We start from the raw sequence: 24407 nt of genomic DNA, 5'->3' as shown, positions 1-24407 counted from the left end.
CCCAAAGCCCCTCTCCCCTGACCATGTACATTATTTCTCAGAGGACTGAGGGGAGTCCCCAAGGCCTCACACCTGGGGGAGGAAGTCAACCCTATCTTAAGTCAAAAGCTGATGCAGTACCTCTGCTCATCTCCCCTGCACCCCACCACCTGGTGCTATGTTCTGGGGGTTTGCAGAGAGTCACAATCAAGAGGTCTTCCTGTAGGAAGAGGCATTGGCATCAGGTTCCAGGAAGAAAAGATATTGGCGAATCAGGACTGGTGGGCAGGACAGGGTAGAGATGGCACGAGGGGTTGCCACTGTCCCAGGCCAGAGAACAGCCTTCAGCAGACTGGCAGAATGGGCAGCTCCAGGCCTGCAGGGTGCTGACATCCTCTCTGGAAGTTGTCCCCCTTTCCCTGCCACCTCCACCGCCCCTACACTGGGCCCCAGAGGCCCACAGGACCCCCTGTGTGTTGGATATGTGTCCCCCAGTCCCAGAGGAAGCAACGCCTGTCACACTAAGCTTGCCACCAGTCTTCACATCCAGAGCAATGGGCCACCAGAACAGAGACACGTCCTGCTGCCCCCTGGTCCCCAGGCCTGGGGAAACTGAGACACAGGTGAAGGAAGAACTCACCCAGGCAGCTCGGGCAGAACCTGGAGCTGTCTTTTAGGACTGTCCCCTAGCCTGTCCCCCAGAGGAGCAGGGGTCAGCGAGACACACCAGAGGCACAACCCCACTGTCAGCCCACACCCTCCAGAGATCCCTTCTGACCAACTGCGCTAGGAGAAGCAAAGCCAAACTTACACTGGCCATTGTGGTAGAACCCTGCGGCCAAGAATGGGGATTCCTCAGAGCACCACAGCTTCAGAGCAATGCTGCCCAGAGCACTGCAGCCCAGGAATCCTGTCCAGACGCTGCCTTGAACCACCCCGTCACAAAAGGGCTGCGGCCCAGTGAGCCAGGGTCACAGGACAGACTATTCCAGGAAGTGCCCAGCTACCCACAGCTCACAGCACCCTGGCCTACACCCCCTACCTTCCTCCTTCACCCCTCTGTACCTTCCAACTTCACACCCTACCTGCAGCCTGCACCCTCCTCCCTCACATCCCACCTCTAGCCACCTTCCCAAGGGCATGGGCTCTATCCTTGGCTCAGATCTGGGCCCAGTCAGTGTGTCATCAAGGTAATGAATGAATAAGTCATTCATTCAGTTCATCATCAGTCCTGTGGCCACACGGTGCAAGGCTCAGCACCAGAAGTACACCCTCCAGGAAGCCCACCAGCTCTGCCACACCCTATACCCACCCAGCTCTCCTCTCTATGTGCCCCCCATCTCTCAGATTGTCAACCCTCCCATTGTCCCCAGGTGACCTGTCTACAGAGGGGGCAGCTACCAGAGGACAAGATCCCACCTCCTCTGTACAGGCAAAGAAACCAAACCCCATTTGTGGCCTTGCTTTCTGTCAGCTGCCAGCACTATCCCCAGCTACACCCTGTACTGAGGGCCATCACCAGCCCACAGAAAACACCACTATGTGAGTTTTTAAAACTAAGTTTTGAAAAAAAAAAAAACTAGTATGGTCAATGGCTCTTTGGAATATAACTAAAATAGGACTACTAACTATCTACAAAACAGAGACCCTCTCACTCTTCATATGAACTATTCCAGCCTTTAGGTTCATGATTAGTCAACAATTTGTTTGGCTCTATATGTCAACTCTTTTTTCAGCTATGAGGTTCCAGATGACCCCACCAATGTGTCCTGGAGCTCCCCTTCCCCAGAGCCCTGCTCCACTAGGGAAAGAGAGAGACAGGGTGGGAGTATAGATCGACCTGCCAACACCCATGTTCAGCAGGGAAGCAATTACAGAAGCCAGACCTTCCACCTTCTGCACCCCATAATGACCCTGGGTCCATACTCCCAGAGGATTAAAAAATAGGAAAGCTATCAGGGGAGGGGATACAGAGTTCTGCTGGTAGGAATTGTGTGGAGCTGTATCCTTCTTATCCTATGGTTTTGTCAGTGTTTCCTTTTTATAAATAAATTTTTTAATTTAAAAAAATAATGAAAACTTAAGTTTTGAAGGCAGAGAGGTAGACAGCATGTCTGGCAATGCATGTGACCCAGGTTTGAACCCTAGCACCACATGGAAGGTATTCTGGCACCAGAGGAAGCTCTGGTACTGTGTTTTTCTCTGTTTCTCTCTCTGAATGAAAAAAAAAAAAAACAGCCAGGGAGTGTGAAATTGTACATGTGTGATGCAGTGTTTCCACACAACTATTAGCTAATTAATTTAAGAAAGTAAGACTCAAGTGCTGTCCACCTCGAGTCAAACCTGTCTTTTGAGCTTGACTCAGTTACTGACTCTTCTACCTGCCCAGAGATCTCCTCCTTCTCCACTTTCCCAGAGATCTCTGTCTCCTCTACCTACCTATACATCTTGTCCTCTTCCACCTACCCATGTATCTCTTCCTCCTCCAGCAGCCTAGAGATTAACCCAGAGACCTTCTCAAACTCCATGTCACTTCCTGTGCAGACGGGCCTGATGACCTCACCACTTTAGGCTGACATGAGTAGCCCTTGACATCAAGGGTGCTGGTGACAGCAATGAAGGCAGCATTAGAGCTGGGCCTGCACAGGGAATGGGGCACGTGTCCATTTCACAGGTGAGAACAAGGGGACCCAGGGAGGCCACCTAGCCTGCCCAGGCACTGAAGGACCTAGCCAGGATTCAAACCAGCTCTGTAACCAAGAACTTGGTTCTGAAACTCCCAGAGCTCCAAGCACCCTACACTCCACCCAACTGTCACCTCCCCCCTGCCAGACAACCTCCCACCACCCTGGTGAATCTGGAGAAAGTTTACCATTATTTCCTAGATACAGATAGATAGTTGTGAACTCAATCCATATTTGTGGCCTAGGGAGAACTACTGCAGTTTCCAGTGGAGGCGGGTGGCAGACACAGAGCTCTGGTGGTGGGGACGTTATGGAATTATACCCCTATTCTCTTATCATTTTGTAAATCAGTATTAAATCAGGAATTTAAAAAAAAGCAAGTTATAGGGAACTGGGCAGAGGTGCACATAGTTAAGTGCACATAGTACTATGTACAAGGACCCAAGTTTGAGCCCCGGCTCCCTACCTGCAGTGGGGACACTTCACAAGTGGTGAAGCAGATATCTGTCTTTCTTCCTCTTTCTCTGTCTCCCTCTTCCCTCTCATTTTCTCTCTGACCTATTGAATAAGATAGAAAGGGGGGGGGAGGTGGTCAGGAGTGGTGGTTTTGTAGTGGTGGTACTGAGCGAGCACTAGCAATAACCCTGGAGGCAAAAAAAAAAGCAAGTTATCTCCCCAAGGCAGCCTCCCACATCTCCCCCCCTAAGCAAAGGATCCATCTAAAAGACAGGGAAAGCTTTTCCGAATGCTCCCTGTTATGGCCTTCCAGAACAGAAAGTACAGCAGAGGGTGGATAGGTGTTTCAACCTGGAGGAACGGCCCCAGCTCCCATCTGCCAGAAATAAGCTGAGGGTCCTGTTCAGGCCACTCCTGCCTTCACTGGGTCTACCTGATTGTGACAGGGGTACAGGAGAGGATGTAACCTTCAGGTGACCTTCAGACAGGGAGGCAGCTGCGTGTCTGCTGGATTTGGGGAGCAGTGGCTGCATCTGACTCTGAGCCTCATGAAGTCAGAAGGTGAGCTGCAGCTGCCTGGCTGCTGAGCAAGGACAGAGTTGAGGCCAGAGTGGGCAGTGATTGGCAGGTCCAGGAATTGGCCCTGGAGCCATGCTTGGGAAACAAGTGGAAATGAAGGAAGTAACTCAGAAAAGTTTCTGTTTCCCTGTCCAACTGGAGGGAGGAAACCCCCCACCTCTGCAAAGTGTGGTGTGGACTGTGGGGTGGAATGTGAGGGGTCAGAGCAAACAGCCGCAGGGAAGTAAGCTTTGGGGTGCTCAGGGGACAAGGTCACCACAAACCTTCCAGGAAAGAAAACCACCAAGAGTTGACCAGAACTATCACCTCCTACTGTGCCGTCACCATGGAAACAGGCACTTTTATTTTGGTGGACCCTGCACACCACCCCATGCATACAAAGAGAGAGCAGAAGTGGGGGGGGGGGAACATAGCATGTAGAGAAACAGATCTGCTCTCCTCCCCATCCTAGGGAAGTTGGGGGACAGAAAGTTTTCATATTAGGTTGAAGCGGACTAGGGAAGCTTGAATATGTGCCTGGAGGTAGAGAAAGGAGACCTAAGAGTGGTTTGGAGAAACAGAAGAAAGAAAAATCCAATTCCTTTTTTTGTTTGTTTGTTTCCAGAGTTATTTGCTGGGGCTCGGCGCCTGCATTACGAATCCACTGCTCCTGGAGACTATTTTTCCCATTTTGTTGCCCTTCTTGTTGTGCTTGTTGTAGTTGTTACTATTGTCATAGCTGTTGTTGTTGTTGTTGGATGGGACAGAGAGAAATGGAGAGAGGAGGGGAAGGCAGAGAGGGGGAGAGAAAGACAGACATCTGCAGACCTGCTTCACCACCTGTGAAGTGACTCCCCTGCAGGTGGGGAGCCGGGGTTCGAACCTGGACATTTCACACCTTTCTAATGTCGGACTTGCTCTTGAGATAAGGAAGTCAGTGAATAGCACCCGGGCTTTCCTCCCAGCTGTCACCCCATACTGGGGGCCATGTCCACCACTACTGGCTGATAAATTAAGTAAGAAAAAAGAACCAAGCACCCAGATATAGGATGAATGCATGGATGGATGCGTGCATGGATGGATGGATGGATGGATGGATTCAGAAAAGCACCCTGTGCCTCTCAGAAGGCAGATTGACAAGACCAGAAGTAAAATATTAATAACATGCAAACCTCCTGCACACATGAAAGAAACCCAGGAATTCTGAACAGCTCACTACATGGTATTAGACATCATCCTTAAATAGCTTCACTTTGGGAAAAAACACAACATGGAGCACAGTGACAGCCAGGCGTGTAAGTGTAAGCCTGCCTCCTTCTTGGCCAGATTCTTCCTTGGAGAAACCTCAGAGGCATCCAGCCTTCACCCTGTTTCCAGGGTCTCTTCTAAGAAATTAATTGTTAGCCAAAGACATGTCTGGGAGTGATAGATTTTTGCTCCCTTAAGGATGGATAGATGGATGGATGGATGGATGGATGGATGGATGGATGGATGGATGGATGGATGGACAAATGGATGACCAGATACTTCAGTAAGCAAGCCAGAAAAGAGATAGTTAAAGAGAGGATCCCAAGTCTAGTCTCTTGAGAAATGTTCTCACTTGCAGGACTCCATGGGGCCATTAGGAATAGGAGGAGCATGTGTAGTTGGTGCCCCCGAAGGCATGAGTCAGGACACATGAGAGTAGAGGCAGGAAAACTACGTCAATCTAAGAGCCCCAGACATGGGTCTACGGTGAGGTGCTGAGATGGGTGGGTTACAGCCCATCAACAACCTAAGCCCCACCTATAAGTAGGTCAGGGATTTGCAGAGAGAATTTGAGTCTCAGTTGACACATTGATCTAGGTGTTTGGGGTCTGGTGTCCCCTGACCCAAGGATTAGAGGGGTTCGCATACATGCAGATAAGTGTGGAATGATCCACAGATTTTTCTAAGATGGCTGGAGGGGAATAGAGGGAAAGAGCCAATACAGACAATGATTTTTTAAAGATAAAGAGCCTGAAGATAGTTCACCAGGTAGGACACATGTTAAGGACAAGGTTCAAACACCCAGCGCCATGTAAGAGCACAAAGCACAAGGGGCAGATCCATGGCTGATGTGGCAGGGTTTCTCCTCTCTTTTTACCTCTTTCCCCCACTCTGTCTCTCACTATATATATTTGAAATTAAAAAGATAGGGGGAAAAAGTCTGCTGGGAGCAGGGGAATCATGTAGGTACAAGGCCCCAGCAGGAAGAATTAATTACTAAAACATAATAGTTTATTATAACAAAAGTACATTGAATGTGGTTAGATGAGTACACAGGACTCAGCTGGACTAATGGGAGTGTGAGACTAGGGTTGAGTTCCAGGGCTGGAGAGACAGCACAGAATGGCACATGGGACTTGTATGCCAGAGGCCCCAGGTTCAATCCCTGGCATCACCAGTAGCTAAAGCTAAACAGTGCTCAAGTCAAAAACAAACAAAAGAGACAAATGAGTTTCCCAAGGACCCCAGCTCCCCATGGGGTCCCAGATCCACACTTCCCTAGGGCCCCTGACCCAGTCAGCTGTGGTTGATAAGTCACTGCAATTCAGGGGTCCTAGTCAGAGCCCTGTGAACTCTCAAGTGTCTTTCCTATGCCTGGTTGAGGACATGAGTCCCAGAGGAGGACCTACTGTGTGCCTAGGATCTCTTAGCTCAGTAACCTCCCCCCTGCATCCCCCACCCCCACTGTTTGAGAAAAGAGCATCACACAGTCCACAGGGGTGTGGGCAGGTTCAAATTGGCCTTCTGGGATGATGGATCATCAGGGAGGAAAGGGTGGCTACCACACAACCCCACAAACACCCCCATCCTGTAAAATGCCAACTTCCTGTCCTGTGAGTCTTAAAGGGCCAGCACTTTCTCCTGCTCCAAGAAGCCAGAGCATGAAGAGAAATCACAAGGATAGGCAATGGAGTGGGCACAGGTATGGGCCAGGCCTAGAGGTAGGAGCAGCTCCCCACATGGAGGAGCCTGCAGGTCAGGAGCTTGGTGCTGAGAGGCCTCAGTGAGAGACCTAAGTGGGGCTGGAAAGGTCGCCTGAGCCTGGACAGAGGTGATGGAGCCAAACAGGAGATGATGGAGCCAGAGCCAGGTGGGAAGCAGACAGACAGATGCCAGCTCTTACTGTGCCTACCCACCCCCTCATTCTCAGCCGGCCCTGGTGTGTCAGTCCTGGATAATTATCACAGGGGAGCAGTGAGACCCAGGAAGGATCCAGCTCCCCAACACCTCCTGTATTGACCCCCAAAAAAAACTGATTTGGCAGTGGGGGAAGGCAGTAGGCAGCTGCAGGGTCCCAGAGGACAGGTGAGGGAGAGAAGAGTTGAGCCCCAGGGGGTAGTTGAAAAGAAGCACTAAGCAGCCCCAGTTTCAGAGCCCTGCCTGGAGGGGCACTGATCCCTCAGGCAAGGACAGGCGGGGCCTAGGGCTCCTGGTGGCATAGGGTGTAGCTTGTGAGTGATCAGCTAAGGTCTGGGGTACCAACGGCCCAGCCTACCCCCCGCAGCCCCACTTCCCTAGGGGTCACCCTTCCACCATGCCTCCACTGCCAGGGGACACCCCACCCCTTGCCTTCTGGAGTTCAGACCACACAGTGGGCGGGGGGTCGGGGGGTGCTCATGTGCTGGGCCCTAGCTGGTTCCAACACACCACTGTTTGGCATTACGCTGGTCACTGGCCTCTTGGGTGTGAACATATCTCCCCAGTCCTCAGGGTCTCAGGGCTAATGGCAGCCAAGCAGGCAGGAGTGAGAAAAGGACACCCCACATTCCATGAGCTCCTGAAGTAGGTGATTTGCACAGGTTAAGCAGAAGCAAACCAAGAAAGGAGATAGGAGGGGGCTGGGTGCTGGCATACCTGGTTGAGCGCACACATTACAGTGTGCACAGACCCAGGTTCAAGCCCCTGGTCCTCAGCTGCAGTGGGGAAGCTTCACAAGTGGTGATGTAGTGCTGCAGGTGTCTTTCTTTCCCTCTCTAACTTCCTTCCCTCTCAAATTCTCTCTGCCTCTATCCAAAATAAATAAGTAAATAAAATAATAATTAAAAAAGAAAGGAGAGTGGGGCTTGTCACCAGCTATGACACTACCTGGGATTCCTACTTCCTGTCTCTCATAGTCTAGAAAGTGAGTTGATCACCTGGACCCCAGGACCCAGTAGGGCTTTCAGGGTCCTGCTTTGTGATGGTGAATTGCTTCAGGTGTGAAGGATGGAAGCCTCCCCTGGGACTTGCTCAAGGGACAGAGAGGGGGTGCTTAGAGCTACAGGGGATTCCTGCTGTCACCCCACACCCTGTAGCCTTTAGAGAGCCTCCTCTGCCAACCTCACAGTTCCTGAGCCTCAGAGCTGGCCTCTTCTCTCTTTCATGTGAGATTCACTTGACTTCATATGAAAGTGATTATTTACAAAAGTAGCAAGAGTGTGTGTGTGTGGGGGGGACCTCTGGGGAGCCTAGACATCAAAGGGAAGAAGACAGGAAGGGCAACTCCATGAAGATGCTCAAGATCCTCTGGGAAGCCCAGGAAAATGACCCAGTTCCTCTGTGAGCAAAGAACTTGAATAGATGTTTCTCTTGCAGCTGGTGACTCAGCAGATAGAACACAGGACTGGCATGCCAAGCCCTAGCCCACTGCCACTTCTCTCTCCCTCAATAAACTTTTTTCATTTTTAGGGAAAAGATAGCCAGGAGCTGGGTGGTGGCTCACTCGGTTGAGCACACACATTACCAGGCACCAGGAGCCCTCTCTTTCTCCATCTCTCCTCTCAATTGCTCTCTATTCTATTCTATCAAATATAATAGAAAGAAAAAGGAAAGAGAAAAAGAAAAAAAAAGATATTCAAATGGCCGATAAGTCCACAAAAATGGATGGAACCAGAGGTGACTATGCTTAGCAAGAAAGTGAAGAGATGAAAGACAGCTACTGGATGGTTTCATTCATATGTGGAATCGAGAGAACTGATACGCATGCACTTGTAAAAAAAAAAAAAAAGCAGAAGCATGCGAACTGTTTCTAAGTCTTGTGCGAAATATGGTGATGAATATGAAGTGGAACTATACGTTGTCATCTTAAAATATTGTGACCTTTTATCAAGCACAAATTTTAAAAATGAGGGGGAAAAGGAGAAAACAAACTGGGGGAAAAAAAGTTGCTCAACACCATTGGTCACTGGGGAAATGCGAACTAAAGTCACACTGAGATAGCACCCATGCCTCGCAGAATGACTAGAATTGAACAAAAACAAAACAGAAAAGAACAAGTGAGGAAAGCAAAATCACCAGGCATTGTGGATGAGATTTTAAAATGGAGCATCTGCTGAGGAAAACAGTTTAGCAGTTTCTCCAGTAGTAACACACAGGATTGCCACAACCCAGTCATTCCACTCACAGGAGTACACAAAAAACCAGGAATCCAGGCAGACATTGGCAGGTCTTTGTTGGTAGTAGTAGTATTCACAGTAGTCCAGGGGAGGACCATCGGCAAACAGAAAGACTGATGAAGTGTATGTCTGGATTGGACTAGTGCCCAACTGGAAAAAGGAACAGATTTCGGACACACAAGACCACATAGATGCACTTTAAGGACATGATACTAGGTGAAATAATTCAGGTACAGGAAGGATAAATGCTGTTTGCTTCTCCTTACCTGAGACTCCTAACACAGGCACTGTCATGGAGACAGCATGGAGAGCGGGAGCAGGAGTCAGGGGCAGGAGCCGGAGCCACCATTACCTATAGGCTATAGAGCTCCTGTAAGTCAGGAGGGTGAAGGAGTTCTGGAAGCAGTGGTGAGGGTTACGCTGCACTGTGAACCACTTCACAGCATTTAATGTGAAGGAAATAGATTTTGTCATATATATGTATATATTTAATTTTTTTTATTTATTTAAAAAAAAGACATTAACAAAACCATAGGATAAGAGGGGTGGTACAACTCCACACAGTTCCCACCACCAGAACTCTGTATCCCATCCCTTCCCCTGACAGCTTTCCTATTCTTTAACCCTCTGGACCCAGGGTCATTGTGGGATGCAGAAGGATAGATTTTGTCTTATGGATATGTACCACAATCGTAAATTTCTTTTTTTTTAAAGAATTTATTTATTTATTCGTGAGAAAGGTAGGAGGAGAGAGAGAGAAAGAACCAGATATCACTCTGGTATATGTGCTGCCAGGGATCGAACTCAGGACCTCATGGTTGAGAATCCAATGCTTTATCCACTGTACCACCTTCTGGATCACTGGTAAATTTCTTAAAAGTAATGATACAAGGTGTTTTTTTTTTTAAAAAAAAAAAACACCAACCTTCACTTTTCTGTCATTCACAAAGGAGTCAAAAGAGGTCTTGGGGAGACATGCAGGCAGGGGAGAAAGCATAATGATTATACAAAAAGACTTGTATTCCTGAGTCTCCAAGGTTCCAGGTTTAATTCTCAGCACCACCGTAAGCCAGAGCTGAGCAGTACTTTGGCTTCAAAAAAAAAAAAAAGTCATGTTCAAGGTAAACACCAGAAGCAGCAGGCTGGAGATGAACCCAAAAGCTCATGAACCCAACGTCATCTTCACCACCAATTCCCTGGGGGTAGTTGGGACCACTGGGAAACTGAGAAATACAGATGCTCAGGTACCTGCTTGATCTCCAGCCACATTCAGACGAGGTGGCCTGCCTCCTACCTCCATCTGTTACCTCCCCTTTCCTTCCCCATGTGGCTCAGTTTCCCTTTTCCCATTTCTGCAGCTGGGAAGCCCTGTGTTCCATGTGGTCACCCTGGCCCCCAGCCACTGGAACGTCATTGTCACTTCCTGTTGCCCAACAGTGAGTGGTCTGTCAACACCAGCAGAAGAGCCACAGATTAACATGGTGCTGCACATATAACAAAGGGAATCTTTTGTCACCAGAAGGCCAGTCAACTGGTGCCCCACTAGGAAGCCCTCACTGGAGTGTACCACTGAGGATGCACTGCCATCCTGACCCAGGAGTGGGCCCAAGCATTCAACTAGCTGGTACAGTGCCAGGTACAAGATCCCCCCAGATGCCCCTGGTCCCCCCAACTCCTGTCTCTAGAAGCCCTCAGAGTACTTCTGAGTGGGGCCCCAGAGCTTCAAGGACGAATGTCATTTGGTCTGAGGCCCAGCCAGTAACAGGAGACTTACAGCCTTTTAGAGGTCTTTCCTCTGCAACACAGTGGATGTCACTGGATCCAGAAGCTTCCCTGTGGCGTGCTCCTACATGCCAATGGTGGCACTGTCTGAACTCGAAACCAATCAGAGAAGTGTGTGTTTAAGGATTCCCTATGTTCTCCATGTTCCCCTATAGAAACAGTAGAAGTAGGGGGCCAGGCGGTGGCACACTGAGTTAAGTACACATAGTATGAACGCAAGGATCTGCACAAGGATCCCGGTTTGAGCCCCCAGCTCCCCACCTACAGGGAGGTCACTTCACAAGCAGTGAAGCAGGTTTGCAAGTGTCTGTCTTTCTCCCCTCTCTCTGTCTTTCCCTTCTCTCTCAATTTCTCTTTGTTCTATTCAAAAATGGGAAAAAAAATGGCCACGAGGAGCAGTGGATTTGTAGCGCAGGCACCAAACCCCAGCGATAAGCTGGAGGCAAAAAGGAAGGAAGGAAGGAAGGAAGGAAGGAAGGAAGGAAGGAAGGAAGGAAGGAAGGAAGGAAAAAAAAGAGAAAGAAAGAAAGAAAGAAAGAAAAAAAGAAAGAAAGAAAGAAAGAAAGAAAGAAAGAAAGAAAGAAAGAAAGAAAGAAAGAAGTAGTAGATGTTTTCTGACTCACACACAAGATGCTCTAACAAGACACTAAGTTCTCTCCCAGACTACTGAACATGGACATGGGTCCTGAAGGGGCTTTGGCCAGAGCTTCTGAGGTGTATGCAGGCTGGGAGAAGGCAGTGCAGGAGGCTCCATGGCCAGCTGTCCCAGTCTTGTACAAGTGTAGGGAATGGCAGGAGATAAAATCAAGAAATTCCCCCAGCTGTCCTATGAACCTGCTGATCTCCTGCCTCCGTCTGTCACCTCCCCTTTCCTTCCCCATGCTGCTCAGTTTCCCTTTTCCCATTTCTGCAGCTGGGAAACCCTGTGTTCCATGTGGTCACCCTGTCCCCACCCTGGCCTCCAGCCCCTGGAGCGTCACTATCACTTCCTGTTGCCCAACAGTGAGTGTTCTGTCAACACCAGCGGAAGAGGCTGTCACTTGCCTGCCTGCTCAAGTTGCCATTTTTTCACACTAGCCCCCCAAGTCCAGACTCACATCCTCTCCAGGAGTACAAATGCCAACCCCACCAGGCAATGGAAGGAATCAAATGTGCCTTCTTCTGAACTTCAGACCAAAGGACTGGCTTTCTACTGAGTGGGGGTGGGGTGGGGATTCAATACATAGTGGTGAGCAGAGAGGCATTCTGGAAATAGGAGGTGCCAACAGATGAGGCTCGTATCGTAGGTGCATATCCAATTATAAAGCTGGGTCCCTGGGGTCCAGTTCCTGGTCGGCTAATTCTCTATGGTGAGCAGCATGAGGTGGGCCCCTTAGCACCATCCTGGGCCTCCCCATCACAAAGCCCTGCAGTCCCACAGTGGGGGACTCCGAAATTTCAGAGCCAGAACTAAAGCTTCAAGGTCACACACAGGAGGCTAGGGGCCAGGGAAGGTGTCAGAGGAGACTGTTTAAGGGTAGAGGGGGGAGAGACCTGGGACTTGGAGAGAGGAACCTTCCAGAGCTAGTGGGAAGAGGAAGGAAGGAATGGGACAGGGAGATGGGGAGCTCTGGTGTGCGTCCCACCAGCCCCACCCCCGCACACACAGGGTTTAAGACACCACCCTATTCTGCTGGTAGGCTGGGCAGAAAGTTTCTGCTGGTGCAATGTTCCCTCCCTTGTTGACTTTACAGCGGCTCTGGGGAGCTGGATTGGCTTTCTGTTGCCCACAGCTCTGGGCACTTTGCAGGAAAGGAGCCGGCTACCCACAAGGGAGCAGAGAAGCAGAAGGAAGTGTCAGGCTGGTCAGGACCTTTCACAATTACTGGGGTTTCCTTTCCTCCTAGGAACCACATGCAATCCACAGGGCCAGGGAACTGGCTTCCACACCTGCCTGGCCTAATCTCCCTTCCTCGACTGTGCCGATGTCATTCCCTGGAGGGCTTGTGGCCCACCCACCATCCCCATCACACTTCAGAACCCAAGCAGGACCCTGCCTTTCTGGGCTATCACCCCCCCCAAAGCTCTGTGCAGGGGCCCAGGAACCGCCAGGCAAATGGTGCCAGTCCACAGGGCTGGCATGCAGAGAGTCACTGGGAGGTGGATCTTGTTTTCCATCAAGAAGAAAACCAAAAGTTGTTCTTGACACAGAGCACAAGGACCAGGAAATAAACGCTGGAGTAGTGAGCAGAGCAACCCGCAGACCCCTGCCACTTGCTAATCCCCTTCCCTGGCACTGCCACCTCCTGTTGGTGGGCACCAGGGAGCCCAGAGTCTGGATGTGAAAGAGACAGGTGCTAACTGTGCAAAGGTTTGACCTTCACTCACCATCTCTGCCTTGAAAACGGGTTGCTTCATGTTGCTGTGTGTGTGTGTGTTACTTTTTAAGTGTTTTCCTTTTAATGACAAGTTGACAGAAAAATTAAGGGGAAATAGAAAAACCACTTCCAAATTCATAGAAACCACTGTTAAGGGAAGGGGCTGGGGTACATGGACACCCTTCTCTCTGTGGGGATCTGAATCAGATAAAGAAGCAGCCAGCCTACCTCCCTGAATTCAGGGGTGTCAGCACTCTGCAGCGTTAAGTGTCAAGCCCTGCCCTGCACACTGCACATGTGACTAGGGACTCAACAATGACCTGACCAGGTGCTGTAGGCAGAAGGATGCTGGACTGCACTTCCCCCAAAGGGGGTTTGAGGTCACATTTAAGTGTGCAGGACCCAACATGTCATAGGCACCCCATAAACAGGCACTGTTACCACTCTTCTGAGGGTGGTGTAAGGCAAGGAGACCCAGAGAAATAAATGTTCAAGAGCCGGGTTCACCCACTTGAGTACACATGTTACCATGTACAAGGACCTGGGTTCAAACCCTCCAGTCCATTTGTGGGGGTGGGGTGGGGGTAGGATGGGAACTTTCCAAGTGGTGAAGCAGGTGTACAGGTGTCTCTGTTTCCCTCTCTATCCCCTCTCCCTCTCTCAATTTCTTTCTGTCTTATTAACTAAATAAAAGGGAAAAGAAAAGGGGAGGGGAAGGCCTCCAGGAGCTGTGGGTTCATCAAGCCCCAGAGATAACCCTAGTGGCAAATGATGATAATGAAATGAATCTCCACAGAACTCAAAAATCAGTGTGCCCTTTTGTGTTTAATGGCATGGCTTGATTTTTTTTTCTAGAAAGTCATCCATTCACCCAGTTCACACATCTAACACTCTACCACTCAGCCTGTCCCCCAGCTTTTCTCTTGCCCCCTAACTGGTCCCCACTTTAAGGAGCTCCCTGTGTGTGTTTCCGGCAGCCTCCTGGCCTGTCCATGCAAACTATGCTGCTTCCCTCATTTTCCTTTCCTTTCCTCCCCTCTCCTCTCCTATCTTTTCTTTTCCTCTTTAATTTTTTTATTTTTATTTTTTAAATACTTTTTGTTATCTTTATTTAATACAGTCAAAAATCAAGAGGAAAAGTGGAGAGGGCGAGACAGAGAGACACCTTCACCATTTGCAAAGCTTTTCCCTTGCAGATGGGGAACCGGGGCTCGAACCTGGGTCATTGTGCACTGTAATGTGTGCACTCAACCAGGTGTGCCACCACCTGTTCTCTCTTTTTAACTTTTATATAGTGATACAAAGAGAGAGACAGAGAGACAGAGAGAGATACCTCAGCACCAACGCTTCACTTGTGAGAGCCACACTCAGACCTGGGTTGCAAGCAGTGCACTATCCAAGTGCGATATTGCTGTTTCACTGGTGCATCTCGCCCCACTTTTCACACCTACTCATATACCAGAGGCACTGCTCAACTCTGCTTTTCACAAGAAGCACCGTGTCCCGAAGGGCTGAACTGTCAGGACAGATAGCTTACCTCCTCTTTCCTTCTGTCAGCAGAGGCCTCCCTACCCCATGCTCCCCTCACCTCCGGCACCTGCTTCAGAGGAGCCCCATCTCAGCCACCAACCTCAGCATCAAGGCACAGGGTCTGCTCTGTGGTGGGTCTACCCCAGTGTCTGAGCAGAGTCCTGCAGACCTGCTCCCAGTTCCTCTAGGATCCCCTTGTCCCTCTTCTACATAAAAAGGTTCCTTCTCTTCAGTGGAGAAGCAGAAGCCAGACCTTCCACTTTCTGCAACCCATAATGATCCAGAGTCCATGCTCCCAGAGGGATAAAGAATAAGAAAGCTTCTAGTGGAGGAGATGGGATAGTAACTCTGGTGGCAGGGATTATGTGGAATTGTACCCCTCTTGTCCTACAGTCTTGGTCATTATTAAATCAATAATAATAATTTTTTTAAAAAGGTTCCTGCTCTGTTAGAGGAGGCCTCATCAGGCAATGGACGCTAGTTTCAGACTCTGAAGAAGCAGCCCCCATTGCTCAGCCAGAGATGGCCCCGTCCCTGGCAGGGAGCACCCAAGAGAAGCGGCTGTCAGGGGTGAGACTGGGATACTCAGAGCTCTGCCCAACACACTCGGGCCAGAACAGTTTCCTAAATGGCCCATGACTAGAGACCTGAGGGGAGGAATGCGGAGCATGGCATGTCCACCTATAAGCTGGAGCAACCATCTCCGCATTGCTTGGAAGATGAGGAAGTCACACCCTCACCCCCACATGATCTCAACAGTTCCAATAAAAATGAGGTAGGATGGACACCGTGTTCTGTTTACATCTAACACTCCTGAGCCATATGCTTTATTAATTAATTGAATTATTATTTGTAGTAGTATTAGTATTTTAACCAGCACAGCTCTGGCTTAAGGCAATGCTGGGGACTGAACTAGAGACATTAGTACCTCAGACATGGAAGTCTTTTTGCATAACCACTATGCTAGCTGCCCCATTGAGCTGTACTATTATATTTTATTTTATGTTATTTGATAGGACAGAGAAATAATGAGAGGGGAGAGGAAGAGAGAAAGAGAAACACCTGTAGCACTGCTTCACCACTCATGAAGTTTCGCCCATAAGTGGGGAAGAGAGATGGGCTCCAACACAAGTCCCTGAGCACGGCAATGTGCGTGCTCAACTGAATGTGCCCCTACCAGCCCCCGCACAGAGCAGTACACTTGTCAAGGGTGAAGATGGTGCGTTTTACACCATGGGTGTCTTGTCACAATCAAGAAGCACATCTCTAAATGCGAGGAAGAACTGTGCACGGACTCATGTGCAACACGGTAGGGGTGGTGTTCCGGAAGGGAGCTAGATATCACAGCTCTCTGTGTGGTGAGGCTCGGGGTGCTTCTCTCATTTCCCACTTTCCTTCTAGGATGTCACTGATCATTGGCCTGGTCTCTAGAAAACCTGCGTGTGGCTCTCTGGATGGCAACCGAGCAGGTGCCTGGCAAGCATGAACCCCTCCAACTCCCCGTGAGGCCTGGGGACCTCGGCTGTCAGGTGGGGGCGTAGAGAGCGGCCAGCCTCGGGGCTGGTCAGCGTCAGCACATTTGGTGCCCTCTCTGTAGCCAACTAAATGGGGAAGCGCAGAGGCTCGGGTCCAGGAAGGAGAAGAGGCTCAGAGGCTGAGTGGATACAAGCCCCAGTCCCCAAGCATCCCCAGTGAGTCATCCTCTCTACTCCAGGAAGTGATACCTCCCTCTGTCAAGTGGATTTGGGGAGCATGGCCTCTACCAGCCTGACTCAGATGTTTCCAGATGAAACTGAAGCCCTACTTCAGCCGTCAGAGAGAAGTTTCTACGTGTTCTCTCTAGCACCCCAGTGGCTCCCCTCCACAGCAGGTGCAGCATATGAGAGGTGTAGAGTGTGGATATCAATAAAATCTGATCTGTAACTAAATTTCCATTCTTAAAACATCATCCAGAGGCCTGGGAGGTGGTTCAGTGACCAGAGCACATGGTTGTGATGCACAAGGCTCTGGGTTCAAGCCCCCGCAACACATGAGAGCATCAAAGACAAAAATGAGGAGAATTCCATGAATGGTATCCTCTCACTCCACACCCTCTGGTTAAAATAGAAAATGAGATTGGGCTGAAGGAGGCACAACAGTATTATACATGCACAGCCGTAAATTCACTTCCCCACACTTGATTCAAAATGTCTGACAATTGGGGGGAGCGGGAGGAGGACTATAGCAGACAGGGTTAAATGCACGTAGTGCAAAGTGTAAGGTCCAACACAAGGATCCCGGTTGGAGCCCCTGGCACCCCACCTGCCGGGGTGGGGGTCGCTTCATAAGTGGTGAAGCAAGTCTGCAGGTATCTTATCTTTCTGAGGGGGGAAATGGCTTCCAGAGCAGTGGATTTGTAGTGCTGAGCCCCAGCAATAACCCTAAAAAAAAAAAAAGTTTGACTAGTGCTACCAAAAAAAAGCACAAGATATGGGGCTGGGCGGTAACACGTAGGTTAAGCACACATGACAAAAATGTAAGGACTCACGCAAGAATCACGGTACATGCCTGCTCCCCACCTGCAGGGCAGTCGCCTCACAGGTGGTGAAGCAGGTCTGCAGGTGTCTATATTCCTCTCCCCCTCTCTGTCTTCCCCTCCTGTCTCCATTTCTGTCTGTCCTATCCAATAACAGTAATGTCAACAACAAGGTCAACAAAGGTAACTAAAATGGGAAAAAAATGTCCTCTAGGAGCAGTGAATTCATAGTGCAGGCACCAAACCCCAGCAATAATCCTGGAGGTTAAAAAAAAAAAAACAGGATGCAAAGCTAGAATTTAGTTCTTGCCATAGAAAAGGTGAAACAACCTACACAAAGTCATGGTCATAAGCAAACTGACTCTTAGGCTCTGTGAAAACCATAGTGGTTAGTGGAGAGAAAAGTTGGGGACAGAGTGGGGATGTGATGGCCCAGGAATTTCAGTGGTGAGTTGCATATACTTACATAGGCATGAAATTATAAACTGCACTTCTAAAACCTAGAATCTTACAAGCTACTCCTGAAAGAACTTCTGAAAATAATGTTTTCTTTGTGGGGAGGGGAGGATCTAAGTCATCTTTGCAAAGGCAGATGGGCAGAAGGGTATGTGCTGGAGGTGAGGCAGAGAGAGTAAAACAAGGCTCAGAACACTGCCCTCCTCCTGTCCAGCTATTAGGAACCTTGGCCTCCAGTTCTGAGCGGTTGCTTCCCTGAGATCAAGACAGTTGTCCATCCAGCCAGAAGTGGCTGTGAAGTTCAGGGGTTCAATTTAGGCCACCAAGTAGGAAGTCCTGTTCAAAAATATTTGTATTCTTTATAAAAAAATATATATATTTATTTTAATTTGATAAGACAAGAGAGAAATTGAAAGGGAAGGGAAGCTAGAGAGGGAGCGAGAAAGATACCTGCAGATCTACTTCACGACTTGTGAAGGTTTCCCCCATTGCAGGTGGGGATTGGGGCTCAAACCTGGGCCCTTGTGCATGGTAACATGTGCACTCCACCAGGTGCACCTATAGTTGGTTGCTCATATTTATATTCTAGTGTCTATTTTTTTTTTATTAAGAAAAAGGCAGATAGAGAGTAAAAGAAAGCACAACACTGAAGATTCCTCCAGTGCAAAAGCAGGCTTGCTCATATGGCAAAACAGGGCAGTATCCAAGTGAGCTAAATATTCCCTGGTGTTCATTTCTAGCGATGTAAAGCTGAAATGTATCAGTGCTATTTCAGCAATAGAGTTTTCTTTTTAATTTTTTTTTCAATTATCATTATCTATTGGATAGAGACAGCCAGAAATCGAGAAGAAGTAAGACATAGTGAGGGAGTGAAACAGAGAGATACCTGCCACACTGTTTCACCCCTCACCAAGCTTTCCCACTGCAGGTGGGGACCAGAGGCTTGAACCTGGGTCCTTGTGCATTGTAACATGTGCGCTCAACCAGGTGCGCCACCACCTGGCACCTTAGCAGCAATTTTTTTTTATTTGAGTCCATGGAACACAATTCAAGTGAAATGAAGGAAAAAATGGGCTCAGGAAAGCAAGTAGAATCCTTGGGGCATGTGTCATTCATTGATTCATTCATTGATTCATTCATTCACTCACTGACTCATTCATTCTGCTAACAGTGCCTGAGTATGCCTGAAGAACTATGTTCACTGGGGTAGGCACCTGCTCTGGGCTTGCGTGCCTCTTTGACTAAGCACTGAAGCGATTGTGTGAGCTTTGGGTCCTCTGAGCTCTGTTACCTGCTGCTCTCAGCCCCCTCCAGACAACCTGGCTCTGAGGCTCCACCACAGATTTCCTGCAAAGCTAGGCATGTTCTCTGCCAATGTACGTGTAACAGAAATCAAATTCTACCTTCCTGACCCTGTGGCCTGCTCACTAAAGCTCCCCAGCACTCCCACCCCCCAGTAGTCTCCTTTCAAATTCTATACCACAGATAAAAGCAAGCTATAAATAAACACATCAGGACCACACTGAGAGAAGTGCGAACACAGGCTACAAGGGACAGAACCAGTCTGTCCTCCCACCAGAGAATGTCCCCAACCACTTCTGACCTGCTCTGCAGGCTTCCGATAGCTGTTCTTCGTCCTTCCTGGCCAGCAGCTAACAGCCAGCTGTGAACTACTCTAAAGGCTTCACTTACTTTTATCAACCAACAACCTCCAACTCACTTTGGAGTGTACAAGTTAAAAGATGGCATCACCAAGCTCATGGCTGGGGTGGGGGCTCAGAGGGCCTTGTAAGCATAAGGCCCCAAGTTCCATCCTCAGCCCCCTACTGTCACTCTGTCACATTGAATAAAGGACCAAGTAGAAAGCACATTACTGACACATAGGACTTGCATGGAAGAAATCCCAGGTTCAGTCCCCAGCACCAACAACAGCCAGATCTAAGCAGTGATCTGGTAAAAAAAAAAATATTTATTTAAACTATTATTATTTTTTTCAAAAAGGCCACAGGATCTGGCTCATTAAATTTGGGTATAAAGTCAGAGTTTACATACATTAGCTAAAAGTTATGGGGCACCATCTCACATGAGTAAAGTTTAAGTGTTGCTGGTTTTGCCACCAGGGCCTTGCTGGGGCTCCAGACCTGTGAGACTCCATAGACCTTGCAGACTCTGGTTTTTTTTTTCTTTCTTTTTATTTATTATTATTCTTATTTTTATTATTTTTCAGGTAGATAGTGAGAGACAGAGGGCAGAAGAGAAAGACATGGGGGCCGGGTGGTAGCGCACATGCACAAAGCACAAGGACTGGCAAAAGGATCCTGGTTCAAGCCCCCGGCTCCCCACCTGCAGGGGGGTCGCTTCGCAAGTAGTGAAGCAGGTCTGCAGGTGTCTATCTGTCTCTCCTCATCTCTATCTTCCCCTCTTTTCTCTATTTCTCTCTGTCCTATCCAACAACAACAGCTATAACAACAATAATAAAAACAAAAAATGCAACAAAAATGGGAAAAATAGCCTCCAGGAGCAGAGGATTTGTAGTGCAGGCATCAAGCCCCAGCAATAACCCTGGAGGCAAAAGAAAGAAAGAAAGAAAGAAAGAAAGAAAGAAAGAAAGAAAGAAAGAAGAAAGGAAGAAAGGAAGAAAGGAAGGAAGGAAGAAAAGACAGAAACATAGCTTGTGAAGCTTCTGCTTTGCCCAGTGCTCCCATGTGGTAGCTGGGGCCTCTAGCCCAGGTCTGTGAGCATGGTGAAGTCTGTGATCTGCCCAGTAAACTGTCTCCTGGATCCACTCTATGTGTCCTAATGCGAGCTCTTAGCTCCTTAAAATTCACATTCTTCCCCTCCTTCCTGTGAACAAGTGGCAGAAATAGGGCTTCCTCTCACTCCAGCTTTGAAAGCTGGGGTTCAGGTTAACTACAGCACCCTTAGGCTTGATTCTAGTTCAGGCCTCCTTCAGTTACTAAAGGCCAGTCATTTCCACATACGTGCTGCCAGACTGTGGGTTTCATGACATTGCTTTGGGGGACCCAGGGAGGGAGGCACCCCAGTGCAGTTAGGTGCTATAGCTTTCCTGTTGTACAGACGTGTCTGTCAATTGAACATCGCGATGTTTCCATCCACTTCACTGGATCTTCTTCTCTGGGACACAGGAAGGACAGACTTTTCCCTCTATTTCATCTCTGGGGTCCAAAGACTTCTATTCTGCCAGGCAGACAGAGGGCTAAGGCAGCCCAACCAGGTTTGAGTCCAGGTCTCTGTGCCTTGGCTTCCTCCTCTGAACAATGGGGCTACAATAGCATCCACTACACAGATGACTTGTGGGCTAAATGACTGAGCGGGTGGCAGTGAGCGCATGGCTTGGCTCCTCTCTGGGACTCAGTGCTAGTCCCGCACCACAGGCTGAGCCCAGCTGTGGGGACAGGTATTAGAAATCAGCACCCCCAGAGGCAGTGATGCTGACAGTGGTCTTCTGGGGTTTTCTGGTTCCTTCTTTCTTACCCTACCCTGCTCTGACCTTCCCTTCCCCTGGGGAAGTGGTACCCTGACCCCAGATCCAGGCAGCGGTGAGAGGGGAGGAGGCAGGTGGAAGTCATGGAGGCCCAAGCTCAGGGGCCAATTAGGAGGCTGGGCCTACACAGAGTTTGGGTGGCTGATGCCCAGGAAGCTGCCCCAGGTACCCAGTTCTTGCTGTAGCTGCTGCCACACCCTGGCCCTCTTCCACCTCCTCCTGCCCAAATCCTGCCTCTGGGCTTCTCCTGTCCCAGCTGTGTCCTGGGGATGGTGGGCCCACCCTAGGCCCCAACTCAGCATTCAGTGCTGTGATGCCCATCACCTCCCAGACTTCAGGACTCCCCTCCTGCTTGCCTGGAATGGACCCTGTCAGGTCTGCCCCCCTCAGCTTCTCTGGGCCAGTGCCCTCTGCAGTGGTAAGGACAGAGAGGAGCCAGTGCCATCCCTGCCCTTAGAGGTCAGTGTAGATGTGGCACCAAGAGGTCTGTGCCCTTCAGCCTTAGGGGACAGCCTGAGCTTGAGGAGAAGACGGGGAGGTTGAAGGACAGCTGGGGAAAGCACAAAGGTCTGGGGTTCATGCCAGGTAAGGGCCCTGTACATCCGTGAGCACCGGCAATGAAATTTCCAACCTGGTTGGTACACACTGAATTTAAAAAATGGAGCATGGCCTTTCCCTGCCCCTCTGCCTCCCCTGAAGGAACCCCCCCCCCGAGTCTACCAGGGAGGGGAGTAACCGTCTTCATGCCCATAGGCGTGAGAGCTTTATTAAGCTGGGCTGCCAGAAAAGTCGTGACATGTTTTTCTAGGCAAAAATGTGTCATGACTTTTCCAACAACCCAATGTCATATTTGTAGAGCACACATGTTTATGCAAACATTCTGTCATCTCATTTGATTATTAGCCTTTACCTCCACTCTAGATGGGGCAGAAAGGACAATGACTTGCCCAGGTGCTGAGCAGCAGAGCCAATCCAAGTCTGTCTGGTCTCTAAGCCTGAGCCTGCCGCCCCCACCCCACATGTCGATGTCACCTCTTTAGGCTCCCACCCATGTGTCATTGTACAAGGATCCCGATCATTGTACAAGCCTCCTGGGGGAATCAGCCCTGGGACATAGAGACTTGTTGTCCACTGTGTTGCCCACAGAGACTTGTGCCCACTTGTTCACCAAGAAATCAGTCCTCCCCCCCTTCATCTCCAACTCAGGGGACATTGGCCCAGGTCACTGCATGAAATTTGAACCCAAAAGTCAATCACTATTTTTAGGAGAAAAACACCTCCAGTAGAGGCGCAAACCCCAATCCCTTGCAGGGAAATGCCTGCCCCAGCAGCCTCCACAGTCCCCCTCCACTCACAGGCTCAGAGCCCCTTTGTCTCCACTCACCCAAAAGGCATCTTTGAACAGCAGCTGGGGCATCATGCTCCGGTGTTTGTGCGGGGGGCAAAGCTCACTCTCCTGCCCCAGGCAGAGCTGCAGGCACTAGGAGCCAGGCCCCAGCCAGCACTTCTGAGGGCAAACTTGGAGAGAGAAAAAGAGAAAGAGAAAGAGAGAGAGAGAGAGAAAGAGAGACTGAGACCAAAGGGAGAAGGAAAATATTTGACCAGTTTTGCTTAGAGCTTGAATCAGCCTTGAAATGAGGAAGAGCAATGCCCCGGGATAGAGGGCGGATCCCTGCCTCCGTCAGCCCCTGGCCAGCCCCCGTCCCCGAGGTGATGGAGGATGCAGGCCCAGCTGCCCAGCTGCCAGCAAGGGTGCCAGCCGTATGTGGGAGGCAACAACCAGCCAGCCAGGAGACGGTGCCCAGGTGGGCAGACGGCTGGACCGGCAGCCTAGGGCCTGAGCAGGATGGCTGTGTGTGCTCCCCGGGTAGGCAGGGCCCTCACCCACAGGAAGTGGAGCGTCTGTGTGCCCCTGTGCAGCCCCGCCTGCCACCTGCCTCCCCAACCCTGGCTGTTTCTGCTTCCCCAGGCTACTGGCCAGTCTCTACCGGAGAGCAGAAAAGGGGAGGGGGGAACAGTAACTCATCAAGGAAGACTAACCTGAGGTCTCATGGGTACTGCCCCCCAAGTCTTCACTTAGACTCTCCCTGGGACAGGAAGCCACCTCCCCCCAATGTTGGAACCTTGAGGTCAGAAGAACAGGAAGAAAGTATACTTGTACAGGGGAGGAGGTGAAAACACAAGATGAAGTCCCCATTTTGGACTCTGTCCTGCACTCCCTCATTGGCCTGTTTCCCATCTGTTACTGTCTACTTTCAGAAATGAGAGAATACCCCAAGTTCTGGCTTGCCCGGGAAGATGCCAGAGACCCTGTCTGGCTTCACCTTGGTGTCAGAGTCTCCCACCCCTTCCCCCAGCACTGAGGTGACCCCGCTCCCCACTTTGCAGAAGGGGTTGGCAGGGGTGAGGGGAGCAGGGCTGAGTCCAGACTGGGTTTTGGAGAAGGGGTGAGTGGTGCCTGTCCACAAAACACAAAAGCCTCCCTTGCCATTAACTAACTGATGGTTATAAGACAGCCAAGAGCAGCTTTGGAGGACAGTCAAGCTCCCAGGAGCCAGATGTGTGTGCTTGGGGTTAGCGATGCCACACTCAGCTCCCAGAAGCCAGCTGTGCATGCTCAGGGTTAGAGGGGGCACAGCCCAGCTTTGGCAGCAGCTGCCCAAGGGAGAACTGAGTGTAGCAAGCTTGCCACAGACCTCCCTTCCTCCACAATTCTTGGGTTTGAGCTAATAAGCACCATTAACCTCAGGGATGTTCCCGCCAGGATTTCTGTGGTTTACAGCTGAAGACAGGCAGCCCTGTTGATACCACTTTGAACCCCAAACAGTCAAATGTTCCTCCTGCACATTGTCCCCATAGTATCACCACCCCAGGCACCTCTGCCTGGAGTTTTCCAGCTGTCAGATGTCTGGTGCCTCTGGATCCAAGGGGCAGAACAGAAACTCTGGTGACAGGAGGCTCCTGCCCTTTTCAGCCAGGCTCCCTCCCCTCCTTTCCCAGGGCCTCTTCTCATCACCTCCCACCAACTGCTGCCCCTCCTGGGCAGTCTGGGGCGGGTGGGGGGGAAGGCATGCTGCTTGTGGCAGGAACAATTGAGGAAGGAAGTAATGAGAGGCCTCTGCAAGAAACCTCTAAGCTCTCCACTCTCTCCACTGCCCCCTGCAGCACCCAAACCTGGAGCGC

General features: G+C 50.0%; 1 protein-coding gene across 3 annotated transcripts in view; it reads right to left on the bottom strand.

Moving 5' to 3' along the window:
- Positions 1 to 23127, bottom strand: part of PSTPIP1 (proline-serine-threonine phosphatase interacting protein 1) — a 45606-nt gene extending 22479 nt beyond the window's left edge. The window contains exons 1-2 of one of the 3 annotated variants that reach the window (XM_016189414.2): positions 23109 to 23127; positions 22609 to 22742 (exon numbers count right to left, since the gene is read on the bottom strand). In XM_016189414.2, coding sequence (XP_016044900.1) covers positions 22609 to 22644 — 36 coding nt within the window. In that variant the 5' untranslated portion in view covers positions 22645 to 22742; positions 23109 to 23127. Of the gene's footprint in view, positions 1 to 790; positions 815 to 22608; positions 23073 to 23108 lie in introns of those variants that run through there. The other 2 variants (XM_060174712.1, XM_060174711.1) reach the window with 2 other exon arrangements.
- Positions 23128 to 24407: the final 1280 nt, after the last annotated feature.

Source organism: Erinaceus europaeus, chromosome 16, assembly GCF_950295315.1.
Source record: "Erinaceus europaeus chromosome 16, mEriEur2.1, whole genome shotgun sequence".
Taxonomy (NCBI): Eukaryota; Metazoa; Chordata; class Mammalia; order Eulipotyphla; family Erinaceidae; genus Erinaceus; species Erinaceus europaeus.
Note: the sequence above shows the minus strand (reverse complement) of the source record. Positions and strands in the feature narration are given on the sequence as shown.